The 26,899-nt window shown below is 37.6% G+C and overlaps 2 protein-coding genes across 5 annotated transcripts; one reads left to right on the top strand and one right to left on the bottom strand.

The window, feature by feature from the left end:
- The first annotated feature begins 584 nt into the window (after positions 1-584).
- LOC126591546 (uncharacterized) lies at positions 585-1,199 on the top strand. The gene has a single exon (XM_050257262.1). It carries the CDS (start codon positions 637-639, stop codon positions 1,141-1,143), a length of 507 nt encoding a protein of 168 aa, XP_050113219.1. The 5' UTR covers positions 585-636; the 3' UTR covers positions 1,144-1,199.
- Positions 1,200-2,666: 1,467 nt separating this feature from the next.
- LOC126588724 (helicase protein MOM1-like) lies at positions 2,667-25,060 on the bottom strand. 4 transcript variants are annotated; one of them, XM_050253829.1, is made up of 20 exons: positions 24,872-25,060; positions 23,077-23,637; positions 22,347-22,938; positions 20,118-20,202; positions 19,027-19,178; positions 18,124-18,317; positions 17,848-17,978; positions 17,257-17,544; positions 16,528-16,677; positions 14,281-14,529; positions 14,066-14,206; positions 13,625-13,960; positions 12,480-12,653; positions 9,582-10,488; positions 9,227-9,357; positions 8,980-9,084; positions 5,617-7,746; positions 4,791-5,339; positions 4,483-4,708; positions 2,667-3,684 (listed from the first exon to the last, which is right to left on the bottom strand). In XM_050253829.1, the coding sequence occupies exons 2-20, from the start codon at positions 23,627-23,629 to the stop codon at positions 2,996-2,998; spliced, it is 7,782 nt and encodes a 2,593-aa protein (XP_050109786.1). In that variant the 5' UTR covers positions 23,630-23,637; positions 24,872-25,060; the 3' UTR covers positions 2,667-2,995. The 4 variants fall into 4 exon arrangements, with proteins under 4 accessions (XP_050109786.1, XP_050109784.1, XP_050109785.1 ...); XM_050253827.1 differs by having other exon boundaries at positions 9,227-9,456; XM_050253828.1 differs by having other exon boundaries at positions 9,227-9,456; positions 23,077-23,683.
- Between the last annotated feature and the right edge of the window lie 1,839 nt (positions 25,061-26,899).

A 26,899-nucleotide genomic window follows, 5' to 3' on the forward strand; every position in this document is an offset into this window, starting at 1 on the left:
TGACGAATGTACATTTTCAATTTTATTTTTCTTAATAAAGCTTACCTGGCAAAGGCAAAGCTTTTGTCGGGTAAAATAAGGTTTATAATTTTTTTTTTCGAAAATTTATACTTTGCCCGAGGAACGTAGTTTTGCACGATGAAATGGTCGTCAATATTTGAGTCGGGCAGAACTACTTTGTCCGACAAATTCAAAATCTCGTCGGATAAACCTTCGAGCAATAAGCTTTGTTCAATTAAATTTTGTCGTAAAAGTTTAATTTTAAATTCAGTTAGACAATGGTCTCGTAACCGGTTGTCAACCAGAAATAAAGGGGAATTTTTTGTTGTTGGTGAAATACCTCGCTCACCCTTTCCTGATTCGACTAGGAGAGCTTCTTCTTATTAAGTTCAGATTCCGAAACCCTAGTTACTTCCAATTCCTTTCTCTCCAAGTAACTTAGCAACCCTCCATCCTATTCCTATTCGTAATAGGATGCTCCATCCTATTCCTAATCGTAATAAGATTATTCCTACTCCTATACACAGCGCTTATAAATATCACTAGTCTCTTGCTCTCTCTCCCCATCAAAACTTGGGCAAACATATACAGAAACAAGAACCACGCACGTACTTCACTTTTCTTTTTGTGTTTGTAATGGCCGGACCCCTTGTGCCTTATGCTTTCTGCTTCCAAACCCTGGACCAACAGATCATCAGTTTCTTTCTCTACAAGATGGCGGTTAAGCGTCAGCCGTTAGCGCCACCACACGACGAGTATGTGCATGAGGAGGACCTCTTTGACTTCAAAGAACCATGGGAGATTTGGGAAGAATATGGAGGAGATGAAGACTTATATTTCTTGTGCGAGCTCAAGAAGACCGGTTTGCGCGTCCATCGCAAGATTGGGGAAGGCACTTGGAGCGAAAAAGAACATGAGCTGGTTTACAATGAGAACAGAAACCCTATTGGGTGGAAGAAAAAGTTCCGGTACGAGAATCGAGGGTCAGATGACCACGGAGGGTGGATTTTAGATGAATATAGTCTGCTTGTTGGTGCTGACGGCCGTGCTCAAAAGGCCTCAAAGGATCGCTACGATTTTCCTTTTGTGATTTGCCGGCTGCGGAAGAATCGCAGAAGTTGCGGGAAGAAGAGAAACAACTGATGATTAAGTGATGAGAGATTGTGGATTAAGATACAAATTAACTGATGACATTGAAAATCCGTAACAATCTTTTAGAGGTTGTAATTTCGTTTCTTCAGTAGTATTATTATATGTAATATGTTCAATAATATAAAAGTTACATTTTTTTACACGCAAACCTGAGTTTAATCAAGTTGCGTGGTTAGTGTTGAAATTTCTCATATCGGAAGAATGAGACAGAAAATAAGAGTTTGAATATCCTGAACATACTCCACCTAATACCGAGGTTTTTTTATAATAAAACCCACACATATCGGATGTGAGAATTAACAAACTGGAGATAATATTGGTGTTATTGAAAGTGGGTTTTTGACCCGTCTCTATGATAATTTGACAGTTAGCAATGTGCTTTCACAACAATAACCGAGTACCCAAATTTGAATCCCTACTTCTCATAGTTTAGATGAATTTAATGTAACAAAAATATCTTATACGAGATTTGTCTAAACTTCAAGTTATTCAAGGATTAAGATTTAGTTTTCCATTTCCTTAATCTTTTGTTAATTCTACTTCTATTTTTTTGTCTCACTACCCGCAAACCGTTTGGAACTGTAGTCTACAAACAGTTTGCGGATCATTTGATGCATAAACAGAAGGGACATATTGTTCTTATGTCACGGAAGCACAGCAACTGCATGAAACTCATCTCCTTCAAAAGCCAAAACAAGATTGCTACCAGATTGAAGTTATTCGACGGTCGACCAAATCCATCGAGCAAGGAACAAGGCCTTGCATGGTGGCAATTTCCACTCGTTTGCACAGTTTTCTGAGTTGGCTAACAACTTCTACAACCGGTTGCCTTCGAATTTATCCGGCGCTTGGACTAGGGGCTCACGGACGTAGAGATGGCCATTGCAGCGTACTGCTCGGAACTTCAGTATCTTGCGAACCCTGTGACCACGTACGTGCAAAGTACTGAACAACACAACCAGGATGTGAATCCGTAACGGAGAAATTTGGGAAAATACCAAAATCTATACCTGTATAGAATTATAATCACTATTTTAATCTTATCATAATTATAACCAGACTTTGATATAAAGTCATCTTTTTTTCTTTCGTGTTCTCGATCATCGCTGCTGACATACCTCCCTTTCTCTCGACTGCTTCCTTATGGAACTTGAAACCCTAAATTACAATGCCAAATTAAGGTTGAATTGAATTGCATTGCAGATCAGAGTGATTGCCCAAATTCGAAACAAATTAAACACAACCCTAGAAAATCAAACCGAACCCCAAATTTGCCAACATCATCCAAACAATTTCTTTTCTGGGGACGACTTTGATACAGAGACAGATAGATTCAGGACATGGTTTTGGTTATTACATATTTGGGCTTAAGGTTTTGGTTATTTCTCCAAATTTCCCAATACTACATGCATAAATAAAGAGCTTTGCATAAATGACCTAAACCTTAAACCCAAATAGTAATGTTCATTGCGACCGATTAAGTCTTACGAAAAATGAAAGCGAGTAACAAAGGATTCAAGAAATAAGCATGCTAATCAACTAAGGTGAGATGTAAAAAAATGTAATACTTTTGTCGACAACGTTGTACAAACTCATTTGGCCCTTGGCACCAATTTACGCTGCAGCGAAACAGAGTACGAACTAACTACACAGTTTGATTTTACATCACCATCGTTAGAACACCAGGCATCTCAAGATGTACAGCTATGAACTCGTAGCAGCAAGGACAGCATTACGACACACCTGCCTCTGCCTAGGGCATGTCAAAAGTCACAACCCCCGTGCATAACCCAGAGGAGAAAAGAGACATGGTAAAATGAGTTTCTAAAAAAATAGGAACTGGTTAGTCATCATCTGATAAACAAACTATGTCAGTGGGTCCACCTGTATTTACTGGGTTCACACGAGCACTTCCTGTAACGGGAGGATTAGAAAGGTTCGACAGGTCACGGTTTGGGACCAAATTTGGGAGTGAGGGCGAACTACCTGGTGGACTTGCACCAGACCGAGAGTTCATATTCATAAGCAACCCCAAAGCAGATAAACTACGAAGAGCTGACAGATCCCCTGGATTTTTAGGCTGATGGGCCCTATTATGAGGAACAGATGGCTGTCCGGGGGCTGGAGAACGTGGAATATGAGGAAGTGAGGGAGGTGTTGCAGGGGAGTTGCTATGTGACTGTTGATTAGACATGGACGTTGAAGGTCTAAATGGTTGGAGATGTGGAGCTGGGGCACGAATCGTACCTCCACCTTGGGAGTTTCCTGTGGAGGAGATGGAACTGATGTGCGGCAGTCTTGCTGGGATGCTTGGAATAGGAGAAGTTGAAAGAGGAACAGTCTGCTGAGGTGGAGCTATATAAAGTGGATTTGTCACAGGTGCAGGTGCAGGTGGGCTGGGTAAGGGGGCAGTTGAAGTCTGCAGGTTAGCTGCCGGAGTGCTGGCCAAGGATGAACCAGCAACTGGAGAATTTCTTTGTGTATCATGCATAGATAGCTGAACCAGCTGCTGAGTGAAACTGGAATTCCCATCTGCCAGATAAATAGGAATAAGGAGCGTAAGAGCAATGACAAAAAAGCACAAAATCTGCAAGGATGGGGAAGTCAGAGCCCCTTCCACCAAAAAAATATAAACTTTATACACTTACAACAAATAGGCAGATTCAGTTTGTCAGAGTAGGCATAGTTTATGCTAAAGTGGTTTCGTAACCTATCACATACACCTAACTTCACAGCCAAACAATCAAATATTGAAACTATTTATACAGACAAGTTGAATTTTCCCCCTCGTCTCTCTCCCCACCCCACCCTTTTCTTTTCTCTCTGTTCTCCCTTGTCTGAGAGTGGATCCTTTTTTATGAATCCTTTAACCTTGTTCATTTAACATGCCATTTTTCTTCTTTTTGTACCTTCCCCTAGTTAAGTATTAATGACAGACCTAGCTTAACGTAAGAACCAAGCTATCCCTGAGTCCAAAATCCTCATCTACTACGGCTTTGCACTCCCACCAAGCAACCCATGGAATCTGAAGCTTGAAGTTTAAAATCTAAAATTCTTACCATCCCTCCTTAATCTCAGAAGGTCCAAACATTAAGGTTACTTCCCAAAGAATAAATTTCACAATCTCCAAAAGTCTAAAGGGGGTGGCTGACTTTTAATTACGTTCACTTGTAGCCGTCGTAGTTAGATGAAACTGAAAATTGAACAAAATAAAATCCAATGAAGATCCTTGATCTTCCACGGAAAATGAAAGTACCATCCAAACTACATAATTGGTACATGAATGATAAAACAGATATCTCAAAAGTTGCAATTCAGAAGTCTTCCTACCTTGCTGCACTCCAGATGCACCTGATGCCCGAAGATCCATGCATTTAGACCGGAAAGCCTCAGCCAAAATCTTGTTCATTAAAACTTTGTGGTGTATCGAATCCAATTCCTTCTTTTTAAGGAGAAATTCAGCCTCAACCTCCTGAGATCTAAGTTCATATTTTCGTTGAATTTCAGCAACAGCCTCCTCTATTTCCTTGTCGCAATCACCCTTCAGTCGTAGCTTCTGTTCAAGACAAAAATGACCTCAGCAGAAATTTTTGCTTTGAAGAATAAATAAACAACAATATATTAACTTCAAAACTGACCGCATCTTCATGAGACTTAAGCATATGATCTGTTTGTTTATTCAATCTTTCCAATTCATATTGAAGTGGGTCAGTGTATGAAGGCAGTGGTGCTTGAGATCCCCCCTGGGGTGCAGCATTTATAGGAAGACTATTAAATGCAGATGTAACAGGTGCAGCACTTGTGTCTGAAAATGACAGTTCAAATTCACTAGTAGAGGATGTGACAGGCCGCAAAACAGTTTGATTTGAAAGATCAGAAATGTTCTCAACAAAATGCATTGAAGCATGAGAAACTTGGTTAGAGGTACGGTATTCGCTAGGTCGAATTTCGACTCCACCAGCTGAAGATAACTCAGGAGCACTATTATCAGGTGTATTATAGGATGGCTGTTGCACTACAGTCTCAATGTCTGGCAATTCACGATTAGACAAATTGGATGCTACAGTCGGAGCAGATTCGGGTGCTGTATTTTCAACTTGTTGGCAAGTATTCGACTGTTTGCTGGCTTCTGCATCTTCTTGCTCTGCATCAGATGTTTCTATCAGAGTACCTTTGTCTTGGTATGCCTGGCCAGGTAAGCATTTGTCAGTATGTGAAGGCTAAATCACTCTCTCTCTCTCTGATTTTATTGGAGAACAAATTTATTACTGAACAATGAATATGAATACCTCCTCCTAACATGAAAAAACCAAGTCAAAACAAAATCATATAATGGTGGATCACTTACATGATGTTGTAAATATAAAATTTTCATCGGAAAATTACAAATCTAAGCTTGTCATAATTCTCAAGATAAAACAAGGTGACTACCATATAGATTGACAAATTCCAATAAGCAAATACCTGATCTAGTGTCGCTGAACCACCAGGAACCAAGGCCACAGGATGCACTCCAGGTGAATTTACCAGGGGCATTTCCTGATCAGAGCTTCCATTGGTCATAGTATCAACTCCATTCTGCTGGTAAGCCCCTGGTGCACTACCAGACGCTATAAGATCCACTTCACTGGTTTCTTTTTCAGTAGGTTTTTCACAGATTTGTTCATCAGATGAAGGTGGAACCAGAGAAGCAAGATTCCCTTGCCCATCATCTGAACTGACAGTCTGCAGCACTGACAAATCAACCTCTTTAGTTGGCATGTGTACTGTCACTTCATGGATTTGTTCTTCAGAGGTAGGTGACACAGGCGGAACATTGTGGAGACCATGACTTGAACTGACAGGCTCATATTCTGTTGATTTTTCAGGGATTTCTTCTTCAGATGAAAGTGGATTCACAGAGACACAATATTCCAGTCTATCAGTGGAACTGCTAGTCTCAAGCACTCCCGAATCGACCTCTTTATCTGGTATGGTTACCATCACTTTATGGATTCGTCCTTCAGATGGAGGTGGGTTCACAGAAACGTCATGCAAATCATGACTGGGACTGACAGTCTCATGTTCTGTCACTTTTTCAAGCATCTGTCCTCCAGCCAGTAGATCCACAGAGACAAGATTCCCTAGTGCATCATTCGAACTGACAGTCTCAAACACTTCTGATTCAACCTCTTTATCTGGCATGGTTTGCTTCGCTACGTGGTTTTCTTCCGGTGAAGGTTCCCTCACAGAAATGACGTTTTGCAAGCTATGACTCGAACAGGCAGTCTCAGGCAATCCCAATGGAGCCTCTTTGTCAGGCATGTTTAATGCAGCCCCATCAGAAGGCAGATTTGAGGGATGTGGTCGGCGTGGACTATCAGTTGAACAGACTGCTCTGGGTACATCCAGTCTGACCTCCCCATGATATATGGGTGATGTGTCTGCACTGGGTATCCGTTCTTGAAATGGAAGACTGGAGGTGACAACTTTCTGAAAGCCATCAGTAGAACTGGCAACTTCTAGAACATCCAGCTCCCCATTACCTGCAGCACCTCCATCAGTAATTTGCGCTTTGGCACAAGGATTCACCGATACCACACTCTCTTGAACATCACTTGAACTTTCAGCTTTGTTTTTAGTTTTACCCATGAAATCAGTACATGAAGCTGCCACAGAAGTCATATCTAACGCACCAAGTGGCCTAGCAGGGGTCTCCTCAGTTCTAATGGGGACAGTATGTGCTACAGCTTCAGCAGGAACACTTTCTGGAGTTGGAGATGGTCTTTTAATTCCTCCCGTCCCACTATGCACAATACTGTCAAAGTCATGTACTCTAAAAGTGGCAAAATCTTCATGATCTTCACTACTTTGACAGTCACTAGTTCTTGAGCATTCCAACCAAGGCTTAAGTGTATTTGAGGGTGATCTATCCAACAATTCAGCACGAGCCCAGGCTTGTACTTCCTCTACCCATCGTTTCCCCATCTCCCTCAATTTAGTCCTTGCTTCCAACTGTGAGGCCTCAAGATGCTCAAGACGTAGGTCATGCTGGTTGTTATTTTCTTCTATTTTCTTTTCCAACATCTTAAGCTTATCTGTCCTCATTGATGTACTATTCTGAAAACAAGATCGAATAACAATTGTCTCTGCTTTAAGCTCTCTTTCTAGACGCCCCTTTTCTTCCTCATAAGTTCTCAAAACTTCACTATTATCTTTGCTTTGCTTCTCAATAAGTTTTTTCATCTTCTTCTGGAGCGTTTTCTGAATTCCTTTGATACTTTTTGAGACATCTTCTTGTGCAAAATATTCTTGACTTGGTGGTAAGTCTTTAATGTCTGATTTGACATGCTGCAAGTTAGAAGTTATTGGCTGTGAAGCCTTTGCATCTGAATTCTTCAAAACATCTTTACTTGATAAATTAGAAAACTTTGGAGATTCCACAGCCTTAAAAGCCCCTATACTGTGTAAAAATGTTCTTTTCAGACACCGCAACATCGAATAAACATACTCTGCCTCCTCCTTTTTGCAATTGAAGTTAAGATGCTGCTTTGCAAGTGCAAGAGATTCTTTGTGGTCAACTTTTTGCCTCAGAAATGAAGCTGCAAGCCAACACTGGAATATAGATATCAGAAAGTCGGTTAAAAAATGTTAACATGCACATGTAACCAAGCACTGATGCACACATAAAAGTAAGGATGTTCCCCAACCTAGCATCACACAGAGAAATAAAGAGAGGTAGTACTCATATGTGGTCGAAGTTACAGTCATAGTTACAGCTACAGACATTGTGAAGGAAATGCTTGAGAATTGTGGAGTACTGAGTTTAATTGGAAAATCACAAGAAAATACCGTGTAGATTTCAAGTTTAGTTTTATGTAACTAAGCTCAATACTTCACAATTCTCCAACACCCCTGTTCTCTTTTGAGATTTCCAAACTTCCCCAAATTAACTTAAGAATTGTGGAGTATTAAGCTTAGTTGAAAAATAAAAAAAGAATACAAGATATATGGATTTAAAACACAATTATTTCTTTCAAAAATTAAGCTGTTAGTAACGATAGCATTTTTCTTGACTCAAGAAATTCTTAATATCACCTAATGGGACGAAAACATGAACCAGTTTTGACAATTTAGTGATATTCAAACTACATTGTCTTCATAGAAGTATATCCATCCTTGCTTAGTTTACTTTTTACAAGAAACTTAACCTTTCAACCCATAATAATAGTGACATTTCATGGTGGTCAGCAAATCAAGTGCACTGCAGAAGCATCACCATCACTCGAACATGATTAGCGTAGAATTTGATCAGGTCAAGCTAGGCAGAGTGCAGCACCATCATACAATGCATAATTTATATGTAAAACTGAACCGAGGATTTATAAAAGTTCGCCCATGAGCGGTAGGTCTCGGGTTCGAGACTTGGGAGCAGCCTCTCCATAAATGGGGGTAAGGTTAGCCAACATTCACCTCTCCCAGACCCTGCGTAAAGCGGGAGCCTTGTGCACTGGGTACGACCTTTATCTTATGTCTAGGCAAAGGAAAACAAAATTTATTCTTTCAACAAGCAAGACATGAGGTACCTTCTTGCTATCATTTGTAAGAGGTGTTTGTAAGCCTAAATCAATGAGTCACTATAACATATTCAGTGACAACATATGAACATTTCAGGGTAAAAGGAAAAGCATGAATACCAAGTCAATACTTAAAAAATCATTCACAACCAGTAAGATATATGATTATTGAAGGAAAGTAATATTAAAGAACTTTGCAATTCAACATGCCAACAACAAATAAGAGAAAGTTAGGCTATATAAGTGCATGAAAGAGCAAGACAATTCTAACCAGAGATATCTGAAATGCCTGCAAAATTGTCGCTGGTTCTCTATTAACATGGTGATTACTCATTACATATTCCAGAAACAGTTCGGCCATAACCTTGACAGCATCCTGCAGTGAGTAACCAAGATATCATTAAACGAGAGAACCATGTTTTCCTGGGGTGTATTAATGGAAATACCAGTTAATAACAGCAGCACATATGAACACAAACATGAAGGCAAAAGGTTGTAGACAAAAATCAAATCCATACTGAGACTTGTAAGATTCCACATAGTCTTAATATATCTGGCTTCAGAAGTTCATGGAGACTTTTCTGGGCATCACACAATTTTCTTCTCTCCTCAGACTCGAGCATGTTACGTTCCGGATTATTCACATTATCTGAAGTGGAATCACGAATTGCATCAGTTACTTTATTTGCACAGGCAGTTGACCAGTGAAAAGAATGAAGCAAATTATCTGCCGCAGCCCCAGAAATTCCTGCAAAAGATGTTTTAAGAAACTAGAAATGGGATCCAACAATTCTACAGGACCATGACATTACATCATAATTCTTGGAAAAATGCCATGACAAAATGAAACAATTCACAATATCAGTCATTTACCTTCCTTGCATCCAGGAACTGATTTCACCTCTGATCCAGGCTTCGGATAGGGTGCATCATCATTACCATTTACCACCTTCCCGAGTTTTTTTACAATTTCTGGTTTCTTCAGTAACTCATCAAAAGGTTGTACTCGTTTCCGATTCCTCTGAGACAAACCAGAACAATATTTCCACTGAGGATGCTTTGCTTCCAACAGTTTTGTCCAAAAACTAAGAGGCTGTCCTTCACCAGTATATTCATTTTTCATCTCACTAAGCAACGGAACCTCCAAACTGTATGCTCCTCCAGTTTGTTGAACTCTTAAAATCTTAGAGTAATTACATGAGCCACTGTTCTCGCCATCCTGAGGAAGTATGGAGAAGAACTCCTGGACAACATCTTTCAGAAGTGATTCTTCAGACAAGATATTTCTAGTAGGTGCAGGGGTGTTGCAGCCATGGAACTCATCTAGTTTATCAAGTTGATAAGGTGCCCCCCATAGAAGCATACTACTGCTCACATTCTGTATGTCACTATCAAGAATCTTCCCTTGTTTTGCACAAACTAGAACTTTCTCCTCTACCGTACAAGTTGAATATAAGCGAAATACTTTTATACGTTCAAACTGGGAATCAAGTGATATCTTTTGCAGGGCTTTTATATCATTATGTGGAATCCAGTCACTACCAAATATGATGACAATATCAACTGATGACAGTTTGATGTTGGGGAGACAGGCACGAGCCTCCAGTAAGAACACAAATCTACCAAACTCCTTATTGTTGAACTTGTTCATAGCAGCATCTTTCTTAGAACGAAGGACACCACATTCGACGCGCTCATAGGAATTTTCACCATATCTTAGACGCAGAAAATCATCCAAAATATCTCCCAGAGAAAAAGCTTTTCCTGAACCACCAATTGACTGGTAAAATAAGGGACAAAACCAAAAAGGAAGATGAGAAGAAAGAATAATAAACCAAAGAGAAGGATAAAACTAGATCCCTGTCTACAAATAAAACTCCTCAAGGAAAGAGAGACAAAGTTATACAAACTTTATATGATTTAAAGTGCCCTCAAAATACATCAAGTATCTCAGAAAGTTTTACTGTGTTAGTATTTGCACACTAACGAATCACAACAGTTTAATGACAGCAGAACAAAGGACCTACTATAACACTCTTAACAAAAGAAAAAGAAAAAGATATCTTGTCCATATACCTGTTGTCTATCATTGATTTTTCTGGCCCTTGGATAAATTAAGGAAACTCAGTAAATTCATACTTTATGGATTGCTTGATATTGTAGGGCTGGTCAGGTTCACATCCTTATTCATCTTTAATACTTTATTTGGACAGAAAAAGTGCAACTAGAGGCACATGGCAGAGAGAACACATATAATTAAATCTAAATGTGGAAGCCGGAGCCAGTTGCCAGCTAGAGATCGACTACTTATTCTTGTATGGTGGTTTTGAGCTTGTCGCTCAAGCTGTGTGAGGAGGGAAATGTTGTTTGCTAGCTGATTTTTTGGGTGGTTTGTTAAGCGAAGTAAAAATAATTACTGAATACTACAGAGAAGTACAAATTGTTGCTAGCTGATTTTTTGGGTGGTTTCTTAAGCGAAGTAAAAATAATTATTGAACACTACAGAGCAGTACGAACTGTTGTTGGGGGTGGGTAAAGTTGAGCCTCTGTTTGGCCATAAGTTAGTCAACGTTCAGGATGTTTTGTTTTGGGCGATCTTTTCTGATTGGAGTGCTGCAGTGGTTTCAAGGGAATAAATATTGTTTCTTACATTGATATATATATATATCAATGTTTTAAAAGGGGGTAAGGCTAGCCGACATTCACCTCTCCCAGACCCTGCGTAAAGCGGGAGCCTTGTGCACTGGGTACGACCTTTTTATATATATATCAATGTTTTAAAAGGTGAAGGCAAAGCCAAGGTGTTTCATGGATTGCCTCACCTAGGCGACAGCCTCGCGGTACCTAAAATTATTATAATACTCATATATTACATATAATACTTTGTAAAACAATCAAGCAATCATGCCAAGCAATCAAATATTTGACTATTATTATTATTTCTCTAATTTGCATCATAAAGTCATAAGAAACTATTAGAAACTAAGTTAGAAACATAAAATGCGCATGAATTTTATAAAAACCCAGCCGAAAATTATGTCATTTTGGGTTTGGGCTGTTTAAAAAAAATTTCTAACCCCCAAGTCACCTGAGGTGTTTAGGCTAGTCTATAGCCCACTCCTGCTGGGCAGAGGCGTTTTCTTTATAGCCCCACCCCAAAACCGCCTAGGCGAATCTTAACAACTAGTTTTTTAAAACACAGATATATATATATATATATATATATATATATATAATTTATTGTGTGCGTCTGTTTATATATATCATGTGATTTTTTTATAAGACCAAATAACAGAAAAAGAGATCTCTATAAATTCCAAACCTACAGATGCCCACAAAGAGTCCCAAAAGCGCACCTTTCCCATAAGAACACCACCTCCACACCCACAACATTCTCAAAAATCTTCTTATTCTTTGCCACCGACAAACTTGTTGCTTTTCAGATAATAATGCATTACAAGACATCGAAATGGACAACATAAACCTGCTTCCTCAATTAACCGAGCCAACAAAGAAAAATCCGCTGGAAAGTGCAACAACAAATGATCCAACCAAAATGCATCATATACTCAAAAACTCAAAAATAGGAAGCTAAGCCACATGATCCAATCAACAAATTATCTCATTCCACATGTTTAAAGGATGGGAACAACCTCCCAAAGAAGTCAAGACCAAAACTACCACATTCAATATATATATATACATAACAAATAATACTAAGATTCTAAGAACAACAGTTCTAATAAGGATTAACTACGACAAATCGCATACCTGGAACAGGATAAGTACTCTTAAATTTCGATTCTTTATCTCCTTAAGCATCAAGTCAAGAAGCTGAAGCTTGCCACTTGCTTTGATCCCTACATCCAAATACTCAACTGCTTGAAGGTCTTTAGTAAGCAAGGCTTGTAAGGGTGGGTGCACAATGTAGGGGTGATCACAGCACTGTCAACAGAGGCCATACAAGCGACTTAATTAGAAACTAGTAGGGTGGTGGAGGATGGAGAAGAAAATATGCAAACCATAGGAAAGTCACTTGCTTTGAATACCCATTGCACAAAGCACAAGGAAAGTCAAATTTCAAACAAATTCAAATAATATCTTCCTTTGTTTTAAGTTATCAAGCACAAATTAAAAATAAAAAACAACAATAATTATAGGAAAACAAAATCCAACGAACTTAATAGAAGAGAAGGTTGAAACTAATAAATGAAAACATGTCATTACAGATCTTTTCTAATTCCAATGTGTATTATGTTATATGTATACCATATACAAACAACTTGAATTATAAATCACTAAATTAAATGAAACTAAAATTACTAAATTTCCATAAGATAACTATATTAGTAGTGTTAACTTTTTAAAGGTGCAAAAACCACATATTTTATATTACCTAAACAGAATCAACATAATGAAGGGATAACTCAATAATATAATATAATATAATATAATATAATATATATATATATATATATATATATATATATATATATATATATATATATATATATATATAGATACATACATATATATATGTATGTATGTACAACAAGGACCATATCCGCGCCAACATAGTAAAAGGTCGTACCCAGTGCACAAGGCTCCCGCTTTACGCAGGGTCTGGGAGAGGTGAATGTCGGCTAGCCTTACCCCCATTTATGGAGAGGCTGCTCCCAAGTCTCGAACCCGAGACCTACCGCTCATGGGCGAAGGCACTTGCCATCGCACCAAGTGCGACCTCATAGTAAAGATAGAAAAATCAAAATGAGATGATGGGATGGTATTATCAAACCAAATAAAAAGTATGACAATCTATGACAACATGGAATTCAAAAGTTACAGTAGATGATGAAAAGACACAGAAGTAATGCTTTGATTTACCATCATACTAGAGAAAAGTGCAACCAGCTAACCTTCCGAGCAGCTAGAGTTGCATCATAGAGTGCTTTTTTTGATAAAGTTATATCTGCTCCAACACGATCGTTCTTTGCCAATGAGAGAACTAATGTGGAGTTTGACAGTAAATTTTCACAGTACTGCTCTAGCTGGACAGTTGATATCTGTACAGGAACCCAATACTCCCTAAACCTGGGAGAGTCAGGTTCGCATCCATGAGAAATATACCTTGAAAGCCTGTCCTTTAATTTAACAATAATATCACTGCAACTGCTTAGGAAGTGATCACCAGTTTGTGAATTGCCTTCAGAATCAAGGAGACACAACAAACAGAGGTACTCAGCCCTGCTCTTCTGCAATATTTAGCCTTGCATAAGCCAGCCAGTAGAAAGCAATCTCCACCACCACCCAAAAAATAAAAAGAAATATACTAACATAGAGCACGATAAAATACAAACCTTAAGTACTCCACTGACCAGGAGAAGCCACTTACGGGTACGTAGCATCTTCATCTGCACCAACTGTGTAGAGATAGTAGGGTGGTGGCACGCATCAATTATGATAGTTTCCCATCGTATGTGTTCGAATATATTTTTATCCTGCAGAATAAAAAGACAGTTTAACAACTAAGTCACTATTGTCTAAGGGATCCTACAATCAACGAAAAAGATACCTCAATAATAGCCTCTGGTGAGGTAACAAGTACTTGAAAAATGCCACCAGCCTCATCAAACTCTATTGACCTAATACTTCTCCGTAAATCTTTATTTCCACTGTAAACCACAACATTCATAGATGGTGCCAAACGGGAGAACTCATCCTCCCAATAACAAAGTGTAGAAGGAGTTGAGATGATCAGAAAAGGTTGATAGGCATCAGACTGCAAAGATCGAATAAATGCAATAACCTTCGCAATTCGTTCCTGCAAAAACACAATTTTTTATAAGTTCACTACTTCACATAAAACATTACTAGGTATGGATTTAGTCTAAAAACTAGACGTTTTCTCTTTAGTTCCCATTAAGCACCAGCTTGCTGCTAATATACGAGTGTAAAGAAGATAGTAAATTGTTCTAAAGTCCCTAATCAAACCCTTTTCAGTTAAAAGAACAAAACATATTTCAGAGTAGGAAAATTAAAATGTAAACCAGTTTACCGTTATCATATGTCAGAAAATTATGTGAAAATCCTTCTCTTTCTATACCCAACCCTTTCCTATAATTTGGAAGGTTTAGAGTACCTCCTAATGTAAAAATACTTGAACAGTTGTTCACGGTAGCTGATACAAGTGACTTGATTCAGAGGAGAACTGAAGTGTCTTCTTTTCCCATGGTGTAATGGAGGGAGTGAATGTGCTGATCATCTATTCCTCCAATGACCAATTGCATAGTTCTTGTTGGTGAGAAACACAAGGCTTTTGGTGGGGGGAAGAAGGCAAAAGCTTTAGGAAGTTGAAGTGTGCTAACAGTGCCGTGGTGATTTGTATGGAAAGAAACAAAAATGAGTTTTGAAAACTATAGTAGGGAGGTGGTTGAGATTTTATGTACCAGAGTGGTTTCACCTGACTTTTGGAATGTCCCCTTATCCTTAATTTTAGCATATTGGAAAGCCGTTTTAATTATTTAGAGATGTAAACTACGCCATGCTAGCTCGAGCATGGCACCAACCCAACACAAATAAAACAGGCTCGACACAATTGTTAAAGAGTCTTAGAGAGTTATTAAACACATTTTTCTCTTTGATCAATAATATTGTTCTATTTTCATTTATGATTTGATGAAGTGGACATCTTTCTGTTGTACTTTTATGCGCAAGAGGAAGCAAATTCTAACAAAAGTACCAAATATCAACGTCATAGGTGAAAGCGAAGAAGTAAACAATCTCAAAATAAGAACACAAGGGATTAACGTGGTTCGGCGTACAGCCTACATCCACGGCAAAGCACGGCGAGGAATTTCACTAAACAAACAAAGATTACAAAAGAGTGTTTAAACTCTCACAACCCAAATCCCACAAATTATAAATCCCACAAATTGTTTAAGGAGATTAGAGTTAGTTGGGTCATTCCAAAGGGTTGTTTCGAGCTTCTAAGCACCAATTTTGAGGCTCTAGGAATTGGGAGGAAAGCTAAAGCTTTGAGGGGTTGTCTGGTGTCGGCAGTTTTTTGGAACATTTGGTAGGAGCGTAACAAAAGAATTTTTTAGGCTTATACTGGTGTGGGGGTAGCAGATCTATGGGCAAGAGTAAGATATTGGGCAGCCCTCTGGGCTTCAGTTTCGAATGATTTTAATAATTACTCTCCTTCTCACATACTGTGGGATATGTTAGCAGCCGTAAAGTGATTTTGGTTCTTAAACTCACAAATTGACTCTCACCAAATTGCAAAACAAATGAGCCTTGAATTTGCCACGCACTCATGACTCCAAACAGTGACCTCCACCCAAAACCCAATGAGAGAAAACTCTCCAAACTAATGTTGAGGCACACCAAATAAACTAACTCTAAGGTCCCATTTATAGTGCATAGGACTTGGGTTACAATGAGAATCCTAATCCTAATTGGAAGTAAATCCAAATCGTAATCAAATAGGTAATTAACAAAATCTCTCCACCAAACAAGTAAGCCAACCAAGAGGTCAAATCCAAACCCAAATAGGCCACCCAAACGAAATAGGTAACACAAGCCTAATTTCTGCATCATCCTAATTTTGAGACGTAAATCACAACACTTTCCACCACCGTGGAACTCTATTTTGCTTAACAATAAAATTTGTTTCTCAAGAAAGCAAACAAGTAGAACAGATCAACTGTATGTGAATATATATATATATGAACATCGAATCATAAACCCCACGTCAAGATAATGTTAATGGTGAACCAAAATGTTATCTAAACAGCTGTCTAAAGTAAACTAAGCTTACCTTATCATCAACAACAACAGCATTCTCACCCGTGTGCCACAGCTCGCGTAGCTTGTTAATGTTCTCTAGACATGAATTATCAAATCTGGATGAATCTCCAGCTAGCAGTTCTGATAAATTCACTGTTAAAGACTTTTTGCTTTCAAGTATCTGCAGATAATGCTAGCATTAGCAACAGAAGAATCGTATAGTCATAAGCATACTCATATGAACAAAATGCAGACTCAAAAAGTTCCCTTCAAGGATAATCAATTTTATAAAAGACAAAAGTACTCTATATACTCAAAATCTTAAATGACAGTGAACAAGCAGAAAACACATGAAATCAAGACAGCCCACCCTTGGAACTTTGAAAAAACATAGCATCCTTTAAAGCGCACACAGAGAGTTCAAATCGTTATCCATTATAATCAATCACAGAGAAGCCTTTTGTACTCAAAGAAAAATGATATAGAAGCCCTCCACCAATCATAGAAGGAAACAAAATATCTTACACTTCAAATTTTGGAGATTCCATTATTGGTTTCAACCATGCTTAAGACTAGACAACCAGTAAGTTCCTTCTCACTTCCCACTTACAAATTAATTCAAAACAAATAAGATAGATTTAGATCTCAATGGTAAACAAGTAAAACGTGGAGGAAACTGATACCTTCAACATACTAATCCAAACAGAAATGCATTTAAATCTAGAACTAGGTTTCATATATTTCATCATATAATTCATGCCTTTGGCAGCTTATCCATTTCAGAGGACTTCTTCACCCTCTGCCGGCGCCTTTCATAATCTCTTATAAGGCCCTGACCCTCAGGTGAATCAAAGGATGCAGCATTCTCTAACTCCCAAGTAGCATCGTCATAATCAAGACCGTGCCATTTCACAAGCCATTCATACTGACAAAATAAGGTATCACCAATTTGTTCCCCGAGATAGTTTTCACGCTGCTTGGGAGACATTAATGATCTCCTTTGTAGCAGCCGATGTGGAACTGTCCACTCTTTCCTCCACCTTGTGACCTGAAAACAAAAAGGAACTGCTTAATATACGAAGAATTATTTATCTTAGAACTCCCCAACAGCAGCTGGTGTGCAATGGTCGCTTTTGACTTAAGGTTAAGGGTAAAGAAAAATGATCTAACAAAGCTATAGAGTATGATTTGAATTCTGAAGAAAAAGAAATTTGAATCCATGCAAAGGCATCTCAATCCCATGAATAAATGTCAGATTCCCTTTTTTGGGGTGTTTCACATTTTCCATTGATAGATATAACAAGTATAACAGAACATGTCCACCAAAACAGAAGTTGAGGAAAAAACGGACCTGGTTATTTCGGTTGAACATTGCCACAAGGGTAGGAGCTTCAAGAAGAACTCTACTTCTTGGTACCCATTGGTTGTGAATATGAGCAAGACCTTTGTATTTAACAAAGAACTCCTCCCTCTTTTGCAATCCTACAGGTCAACCAGGAAAAACAAAGGACCAGATATTTGTTATTAAGAATAGTCATCCTACATATAACGATCGCAACACAAAATAAAAACTTGAGAAAATAATCCAAAACACCGATGAAGCTAAAGTCCCATAATTTCTGCATACCATCAACATCAGATACCTCTACTTCTCTAGCATCCCAGATTGACTCTATTCCCTCTGACACCGAATATATACCAGATACTAACTTTTTTCTAACACACATGGGACAGTACCAAAGTCCAAGAGGAACATCATCCATAGGAGAATCTAGACAAGAAAGATGGTAGCTTGTCCTGCATCCTCTTCCATTACAGCACCTGAAATTGAATACAAATTCTAAGAACAAAAAACACATTATAGAAGCAAATGCCAATGAAGCTTAAAGAAAAAAGTTCCATATTGTGAAGGTGTTCATTTATGTGCAAGTACAACCATTACATATGCCTCATTCTAAAAACCGCGGTGTCAGCAAACATGAAGGACTTTAGGCCAGCTAGTCCGGTGTCCAACAAACATAAAAGGACTTTAGGCTGGTTAGTCAGGTGTCCAGCTTTACAAAAACTTATTGTAAAAATGTTGGCCTCATGATTAGGAAAAGTGCTGAGTGATACAATCTCGTGCGCTTAAGGTGGGCTTCAGTGAAAGAGAGGCAGATTTTGGAAGATGTACTAGTGAAGAGGTTGAAGAAGTGGAAAAAACGAAAGTAGGGTGTGTCGAAAAGCTCCATCAGAAAGGCCTTCCGCTGCATATTATAGAGTCATAGACCAATTGATGCAGTAACTTTAGTGGGGTTATTGGTCTTACTAACTTCGATTATGTGTATATTCTGTGGGTGCTGCTTTTTTGGCTCTATTTGTATCTGGATGAAGGTGGGTGCCTTCTCCCCGGATTCTTTGTACTTTGTAATCAGTTTTCAGATTTAATAATTATCGTTTCTCCTAAATGAAAGGAAAAAAAAGATTTTCCATATCATTTAATACTAAAGACACTTGCAATAATCAAATGTCACAAGAAAAGGTTACCCACAAGAGCTTCCCACCAAGAGAACAGATGTGGCATGAATTTTGGTCGCCATTTGTTTGAAATTCTACAGAAAAGTCCTTTTGCTGCATACCATTAAGCTTTTCAGGAACATCTGTCGCACTATCAGCTATGAGTTCTCCCCTATACGGATGCACCTTTTGAGAGAAATGAAAAAGACAAGAAACCACTACAAGATCAACAACTGATATAGCAAACATAAGATGAAACTAAAACCATAAGGTTTTAAGCTAGGTAATGTGCGCTAACTAGAAATTTGACAAGCAAAAGTAATTTGGGGGATCAAAATCAAATAACCGACTAAAGACACTATTATTCACATCCCCCAAACATTATTAATGATCCAAGCAAAATAACATAAACAGTAAAACAGCAAACAAAAGTTTATAAGTACAATCTCCACAGCATAATGGACATGATCCCATAAAATGTTCCATTCAACCATCTGAAGACAATATCTGTGGTAAAAATAAAAATAATGACATACAAACAAGTCATTTGGAACATAAGAAATTTTTTTTTTATATAACAAAATAAACTAGAAGTATGTCAGACTCAACTCCCAAAAATTTCCCCTTCAAATTTCTACAAGGTTACTACTGTCAAAACCATCATTAACAATAACTAATTTCCTTAACACCAAAAAACAAATTCCAAGTCGGCTTCATAATTCATTGTCCTCTACTAACTTACAATGTTTGTATAACACCAAAACTAATTGCTAGATCCAATATAATGCTCCTTTTGACATCGTAGCCACATTTAATTAACTATTATAATCACACCAGCTCTGCATGAAGCAAGAGATAAGAGATCCTCTACAAACCATATCAAAAAAATGACACCAAACATGGAAACACCTCCCCACGAAATGAAACGAGACACATCACCAGAAAGAATATAGAGATTAAAGCGAACGACAGTACAACTACCATAATATAAGCACTGGAAACCAACAAAAAATGTGGCAGGCCATAAAGAGAAATATGCTTCTTCTCTGAGAGAAACAAACTCAAATAAGATGGAACTGAACAATGGATTTTGAAAGCAGTAAAGAGCAAGAAGGTTGTGCCAACCTCAGTTGCTGATGTACTACATAACTCCTGATTTAATTTTGTGCTGCAAGAGTAAATCTCCAGCTTCGTTGGATCATTTTCCACCCTGAAAATATCACATGAGATACAGTCACACTTTCAAAATCAGAATGATATAAGAGTACCATGATTGCTCAACATTTACAAAATCTAAGACAATAGCTCATGAGATACAGTCAATGATGAAATTGAGGTTCCACCATAAAACCAATTGGCAATATGGGGAGTAGCCCAAGACCATATAAGCACATAGCAAACCTTGTCCCTCACCAATGTGGGACAACTCTCAACAGTCAACACTTTCAAAATCAGAATGTTATCAGAGTACCATGCTTGCTCAACATTTACAAAATCTAAGACAATAGCTAAGTATATATACTCGTAAAAATATCACACACCACGTAAAAATGGTTCTGTGATCAGCCTGTGTTTAAAAGATGGGATTCCATTTTGGTTGACCCTTATAACCAGTAGCCAACAGCAATACGTTGCAAAGTACCATCAAGTGGGGATTAAGGATAATGAAGTTACATTTAGCAGAAAAGTATAACCTCGAAAGTAATGTAGGAGACAGCAATAAATCAAGGGACACAAGAAGCGATCTTGATAGATAAACCCAAATAAATTAAAACACCGCACTCATTCTCACGTCCAAACACCTCAGTTGCCCTTTCAGGCAGCCACAAAGAGGGGAGAAAAATAAGTGGAAAATTTTCTGTCTGCACAGCTCCTGCCTATAGTGCAAGAATCACCTAGCCCACAACAAATGTATCACCAGGTAAAAAAATTATAATATATATAATATTCAAACGGAAGTCACATTCAACTCAAGTTTAACCAAGGGTTCAAAGACATTCCAAAAAGGGAATGTGACTCACCACTCCTTGCATTAGCTTTACTCACAAGCCAATTCTTTACTGCAATTAATTTAGATAGAAAACTGAATTTGTTTGTGGTTGGTTTCCATCTGTAATTTGGCAAGTATAACATGACAGAACTTTAGTTCCTTTACAGATTTCGGACAAGAGTTTACAAGCAACACTTATGCAGACAAAGACATACACAACAGTGTCCAAAATACTCCAGATCTCTGCCTATATTATTGTCCTGACTCTCACCGAGTTTCTTTCTTAGTACCCTTTTTCTTAGCTTTCTCGGAAGAGGATCAACTAATGCTTCAAACCCATTATTATCATCACAGCAGCGAAAAGTATTGCCACACGTGTGGGTTTACTCCTCTTTACCAATTATTGGTATCTAACTTGTCTTCCATCCAATTTTAGAAGTAAACAAACTATAGGAAGGAACCCAGAGAGATACAAACAATAGGAGGAGCTTGCTTTCCATGCTTTTATATTCTGAAAAGAGACTTTTTACAAACAGGGGACAAGGAGTCCACTTCCATACTAAAGTCAAAATAACACATTTTACATCATTTGTCAGAGCTTTTGGTCTCCTTTATCTTTTTTCTTTTTTTCCACAAACAAAGTTTGAAAGCAAACCCAGAAAGAAAGATTGCAAAAAGAAGACCCGATTCTCTGATCTTAGACCATGAACAGAACAACTTGAGAGGGATTCAAGATTACCCAAAATCTCGCAAAGGGAGGAAACAAACCATAAACTTTAACCAGTTTTGTAGCAAATACTGAAAGCAAAAAACAGTGTAGCAAGAGATATTCTCTCTATAAAATGTGTGCTCTCTCTCTTAAATCTTTCTTAAGAATCTTATATTCCTGCAATATGTCTGGGAAATTAGGAATGCGAGGCCTTTGAAAGAGAGGAATGGTGAAGTCTGATGAGCTCAAGTGTTAATGAGCTCTTTTTGTCGAAATATTGGGAGTTTTACTCAAACTCCACTTTATTATACAAGTTATAAATTCAACAGTAACCAAACAATATTTTAACACTGTTAGTTGTTGTAGTCGTTTCATGATTACACCTTACCTGTTAGTTGACTCCTTTCTAGAGGAGGATATGTGAAACCATATCTAAACTTGAATTAGCTGGGTTGTAAATTCCAGAAATACGGATTCTAAAGTGGAAAGATGGCAAGTATAATAAATGTGAAAGGGTGTTTTCATACTCTGGGCCTCCAAGTAAATCAGTGGACTAACAGACTAAATTAATTCAATGGCCAGTTGATATAATTTCTTTTGGAAACCAGCACCAACAGATAAAAAGAAAATACGATTATTTTGTGCAAAGGAATACCTTTGTCGTTTCAAACATGCACCGCAAGTTCCAACAGGAGCATCCATTGTGGACCTAGATGGCAATGAGGAGACGGCATCAGCAATCAAGGTGCAGACATCTTTACTTCCATTAACTGCAGAAGAATCAGAACCCTCATCCTCCATGTTCCTTTTTCTCTTTGAGAGTGTAACACAATGACCCGTTTTCAAGCTCATGTGGAGATCATCTATACTTCCATTGACTGTAGGACCTATCAACTCTGGCATCTTCAAATGTTCCTCACCAAGGCAAGACACATGTACCCTTGCAGGTGCATCACTGATCTCTTTTGTCGTGGCATTATAGGACGATGCCAGTGGTTGTTGACCACAAATTTCTAAGCCATCGCCATTTCCAAACTCAGAAGCTTCCTCCATGCAGCTAGGCCTTCGGCTTGAGTGGGACAAGTCCCCTCCCTGATTATCTTCCACTGTTTCGTTTGGAAATTTATTTACAGTGGAATCAGATTCCACTGCTTCAACGCCTTTACCAAGCCCATCAACCATGCCTCCACAATCATTGCCGCCACCCTCAGAAACTTTATTGTGCCTGCTCTGCTCCTTGCTATGTCCTAATATTCAAGAAGAAAAGAATGAGTGAAAACTGTATTGAATAATCAATACTACCGTTTAAAACACAAACAACAACGAAAAAGAAAACATGAACAATAAATTAATCACTCCCAGGAGAAAAGCCAAAACTCAGTTACCTTGTGCTCTAAGCTTCTTTCTTTGTTTCATGAAAAATGCCTTATAAGCTTGAGCATTTCTTATTTTGTTCTTCACACGGCCAGATCCTACACTTTTGCTAACTTCTCGAGTTGCCTCTGTCAATTCTTTTACATTCTTCTCTTTTTGTTCCCTTTTCCGCTTCATCAATGATGAACCTGAGCTTTTCTCTGATTTTTTAGACCCAGAAGAATTTGATGAGTGATTCTTGACTCTATCAGAAATCCTCAGTGGAGTTGGAGTCAACTTCTTCTCAAATCTCTCGGATTTCCTCTTGAATGGAGGAGTTTCAGAAATTTTTTTACCGAGTCTTTCAGAAATTTTTTTACCAAGTCTTTCAGACTTCCTAGTAATAGAAGGGCTCAAAGTTATGTTTTTCTTCAACGATGTTTCTCTAGCAGACCTCCTTAATCCAGATGTATCCGATGCTCCAGAACCTGAAGTACTTGATCCTTTACTGCTGATTTGCCTCCCTTTTGACTTACTATCCTCATCATCCTTCATTTTCCGACTAGATCGTGTATCATGTGCCATAATTATAACTGTATATCAATGGAAAAATGTCCAGATATTTTTGAGTGAGGACATCTGTAAAGCACAATAGTGTGACATCAAACAGGAATATCTAACATCTACACCATCAAGCAGTATTTTAGGTTAGAGTATATTAATACTTACTGAACATATAAACACCACTAGAAGTTCCTCTTTATTGGTGAGAAACACAATTTAATAAAAAAAGTGAGAGACTAATTGACAGATAGTAAACCAAAAGAAAACAATAGATACTTTGAACCTCATTGGATAACCTTATACAACCCGAGAGGCCTACATTATCACAACTATAACTTTAGAACTGACGCATGTCCTAACAAAGTATTTCTTGAACCCTGAATATTTGGAAAAGAACGACTTTGAATGTCGGAGACTTCTAAAATGCTGATAAAATATGTACCATAACTGCAAAAATGTGAGCACTTCATCTCTTCTTCCATCTACTCTCATAAACCCTAAATGGCCTAACCAGCGATATCATCAAACCAGCCTCCCCACCAGTTTCTATATCAACCACTCAGTGTACTATTGCAATTACCTAACAGGCAATGATGGTATTCTCTTTGCGGCAATGTCAATCAGTTCAGATTCCAGAGGAGAAGGTACAGCACCTTGCCATTCCCTGAAGCTAGGCAATACATAAAGCTATCAATGCACCTTGACCCGAAATAGAAAGCACTCCAGAAAGGCTGATCACAGCTGCTAAAGCAAAAGCATGCACGCCACTATGCCAGTCCCTTAAGCTAGGCAATACATAAAGCTGACAATGCACCTTGAACCGAAATAACAACACTTCAAAATGGATGATCACAGCTACTAAAGCAAAAGATGCATTCGCCTGACGTGTGACCGTACGTTCACACCCAAATCACACCAATCTCATGTGTGAACTAAGACATTAATCCCCAACTCACTCTAGCCTATCGCCTTCCGAACAACAGCTAATATAAGAGGCCAAATTCAAAAGAAGCAGATTCAGATCCTAATAGTACAATGCCATAGCTCATGACCCCATAAACGCTTATCGCCTGCCACAAACTACACCAACCCAGAACTTCCCCACCTTTAACACCTTGATTTTCCGTATCAAACCATATAATCCAAACCAAAACCCCAAACCCTAACAAGAACAATTTCAGTTCCAATTTCAATCCAAAACTAGTACAAAATTAAGCAAAATTTCCACAAAAATTAGAACAATATCGAGAGATTTTGACTGACCTGAATGAAAATCTTAGTCCATAAATTTTTTTGTCCTAGGACGATCAGAGAATGCTAGGGCTTTTACTCCAGTCCTCGCACGGAAATCATGGCCCGTGAAAAATTTTCGGAGGAAAATGAGGGACGCAAAGGGCAGGAGAAATGCTGAGGCGGTGAAGCTTTTGAGATTCTACTGCTACAGTGTGATGTTGCGTGCTGCTGCATTGTGGGGGATGAAAACGTCATTTTATTTCTTTTAGTTTATGACCATTTTGCCCTTGAGAAGTAAACCTGCCATTCGTATGGTGTTTTCCATATTCATATCGTTTTCATGATATACCTAATACATTAAATGGTTATGTCTTGTAATACCCGTTAAAGTAAACGGGTAATATGACCAGACCCTAAATCGAGCTGTTAATATTATCAGGTATTATGACCCGATCCGTTACCCATTAAAGAAAATATATTTTAAATTAATAAATAATAAAAATTAAAAACATAATTTGATCCCAAAAAAATTGAAAACATAATAGTAAATTTGTATATGTATATCACATTGGCACATAAATATTACTTCAAAACATAAGAGCAACATTTGTCTTTTAAGTATTACATGCCCCAAAATAAGAGTAATAAAAAACATTATTACATTGTTACAAAATACCAAATGTTCAAGGATGTGCAAAATAAAAGGAGTTGTGTTTCGAGGTTGAGGAAACCTTACATGTTTTTTACAATAAAACCCTTCAATTTTCATAGAGAAATGATATTTGTTTATTTGAACTCCCTTAAAAATACTATTCATGAAGGTTTGTATGATTTTAAAAATTGAAACGATGATATACTATCCTCACAGTGCAGATGATGCGATTACTAGCGTTTACATATTATTTCACATTTTTCGCATTTGTAAATTAATTATTATATTTTTTTAATGTGTTTGGTATTTTTAAATTACTTGATATTTTTACTTTTAATGTGTTTTATAATTTTTTTTAATCTCACTCCTTTCCTATAGTATACTATAAAAATAAATAAAACTTAAATTTTTTTAAAATTTATATAGAATAATAAAACAATAATACATATTTTAATATAAAATATATACATATATACATATACACTATAGCTATTGTATTTTATAGTAAATTTTTTTAAGTAGTTTAAAACATTAAAATCATCAAAATAATTTTTTCCTTAATGTGTACAAATGGGTTATCTGCGTGTCAATCTCGTGTAAACCTATTAAGGATCCATTATTAACGGGCTCTTATCGTGTGACCCGATAATGACCAGATTAGTTATCGTGTTGATACAAAACCCATTATTTTTGTGTCGTGCTAACATGTCGTATAAGAAATTGTCAGGTCTATTCTCAATTGGGTGGTTCCATTTGTGTGTTTTAGTATAGGGGTACAATTTTTTAGGTACAAAGGTACAATTTTTGAAATAAATAGAAAAATAGCACAATAAGTTAAGAGAATTGTTATTGGCAGTCCAAAAATTTCATTTTGCACTCTTTTCAAGTGTTTTTTTTCTTTCTAAATATAGAAAATATGGAGTGTTGAATTGCCAATAACAATTCCCTAAATTAAAAGATTGTTGTGAAGATATTTTATATGATATAATTATGTAAATCTGTTGTAGATTTGGTATAGAATCCTATGAAATCTATAATTATGTGAGTTCATGGTAGTTTTGGTATAGAACCTAACTTTTACACTTTTGAATTATAAACTTTGCTTAAATTGTGTTCACATTATTTTATACAAATACTACTTGTGAATTTGATGATTTTGTGAAAAGAAAAAAAAAACCTAAAATCACAATTAAGCTACGGTTGGAAGTCGCTACTCAACCAAGTTGTCGAGCCAACGTAACTAGTAACTCATGGCGCCAGCACCTATAGAAACGGCATCGTTGACGTTTTTTTTCTCGCCTCATCTACACTTCGATGGAACTAAAGCCCAACTCTTGAAACGCTCGTGTTCACCATGTTTTCTTCTGAATGGTTAAACGACAACCTAAATTAGGTCGAAGCCGTAG

Source organism: Malus sylvestris, chromosome 11 (genome assembly GCF_916048215.2).
Source record: "Malus sylvestris chromosome 11, drMalSylv7.2, whole genome shotgun sequence".
In the NCBI taxonomy this organism is placed as follows: Eukaryota; Viridiplantae; Streptophyta; class Magnoliopsida; order Rosales; family Rosaceae; genus Malus; species Malus sylvestris.

Bases quoted from the DNA above. Each gene is read 5' to 3' on its own strand.
- LOC126588724 (XM_050253827.1), bottom strand. From the start codon at position 23,629: ATGGCACATGATACACGATCTAGTCGGAAAATGAAGGATGATGAGGAT. The intron at 17,979-18,123 runs GTATGCAGAAAT...GTTGACCTGTAG, and splicing joins AGAGGTATCTGATGTTGATG to GATTGCAAAAGAGGGAGGAG. The intron at 7,747-8,979 runs GTTAGAATTGTC...TCTATATTCCAG, and splicing joins AGGCATTTCAGATATCTCTG to TGTTGGCTTGCAGCTTCATT.
- LOC126591546 (XM_050257262.1), top strand. From the start codon at position 637: ATGGCCGGACCCCTTGTGCCTTATGCTTTCTGCTTCCAAACCCTGGAC.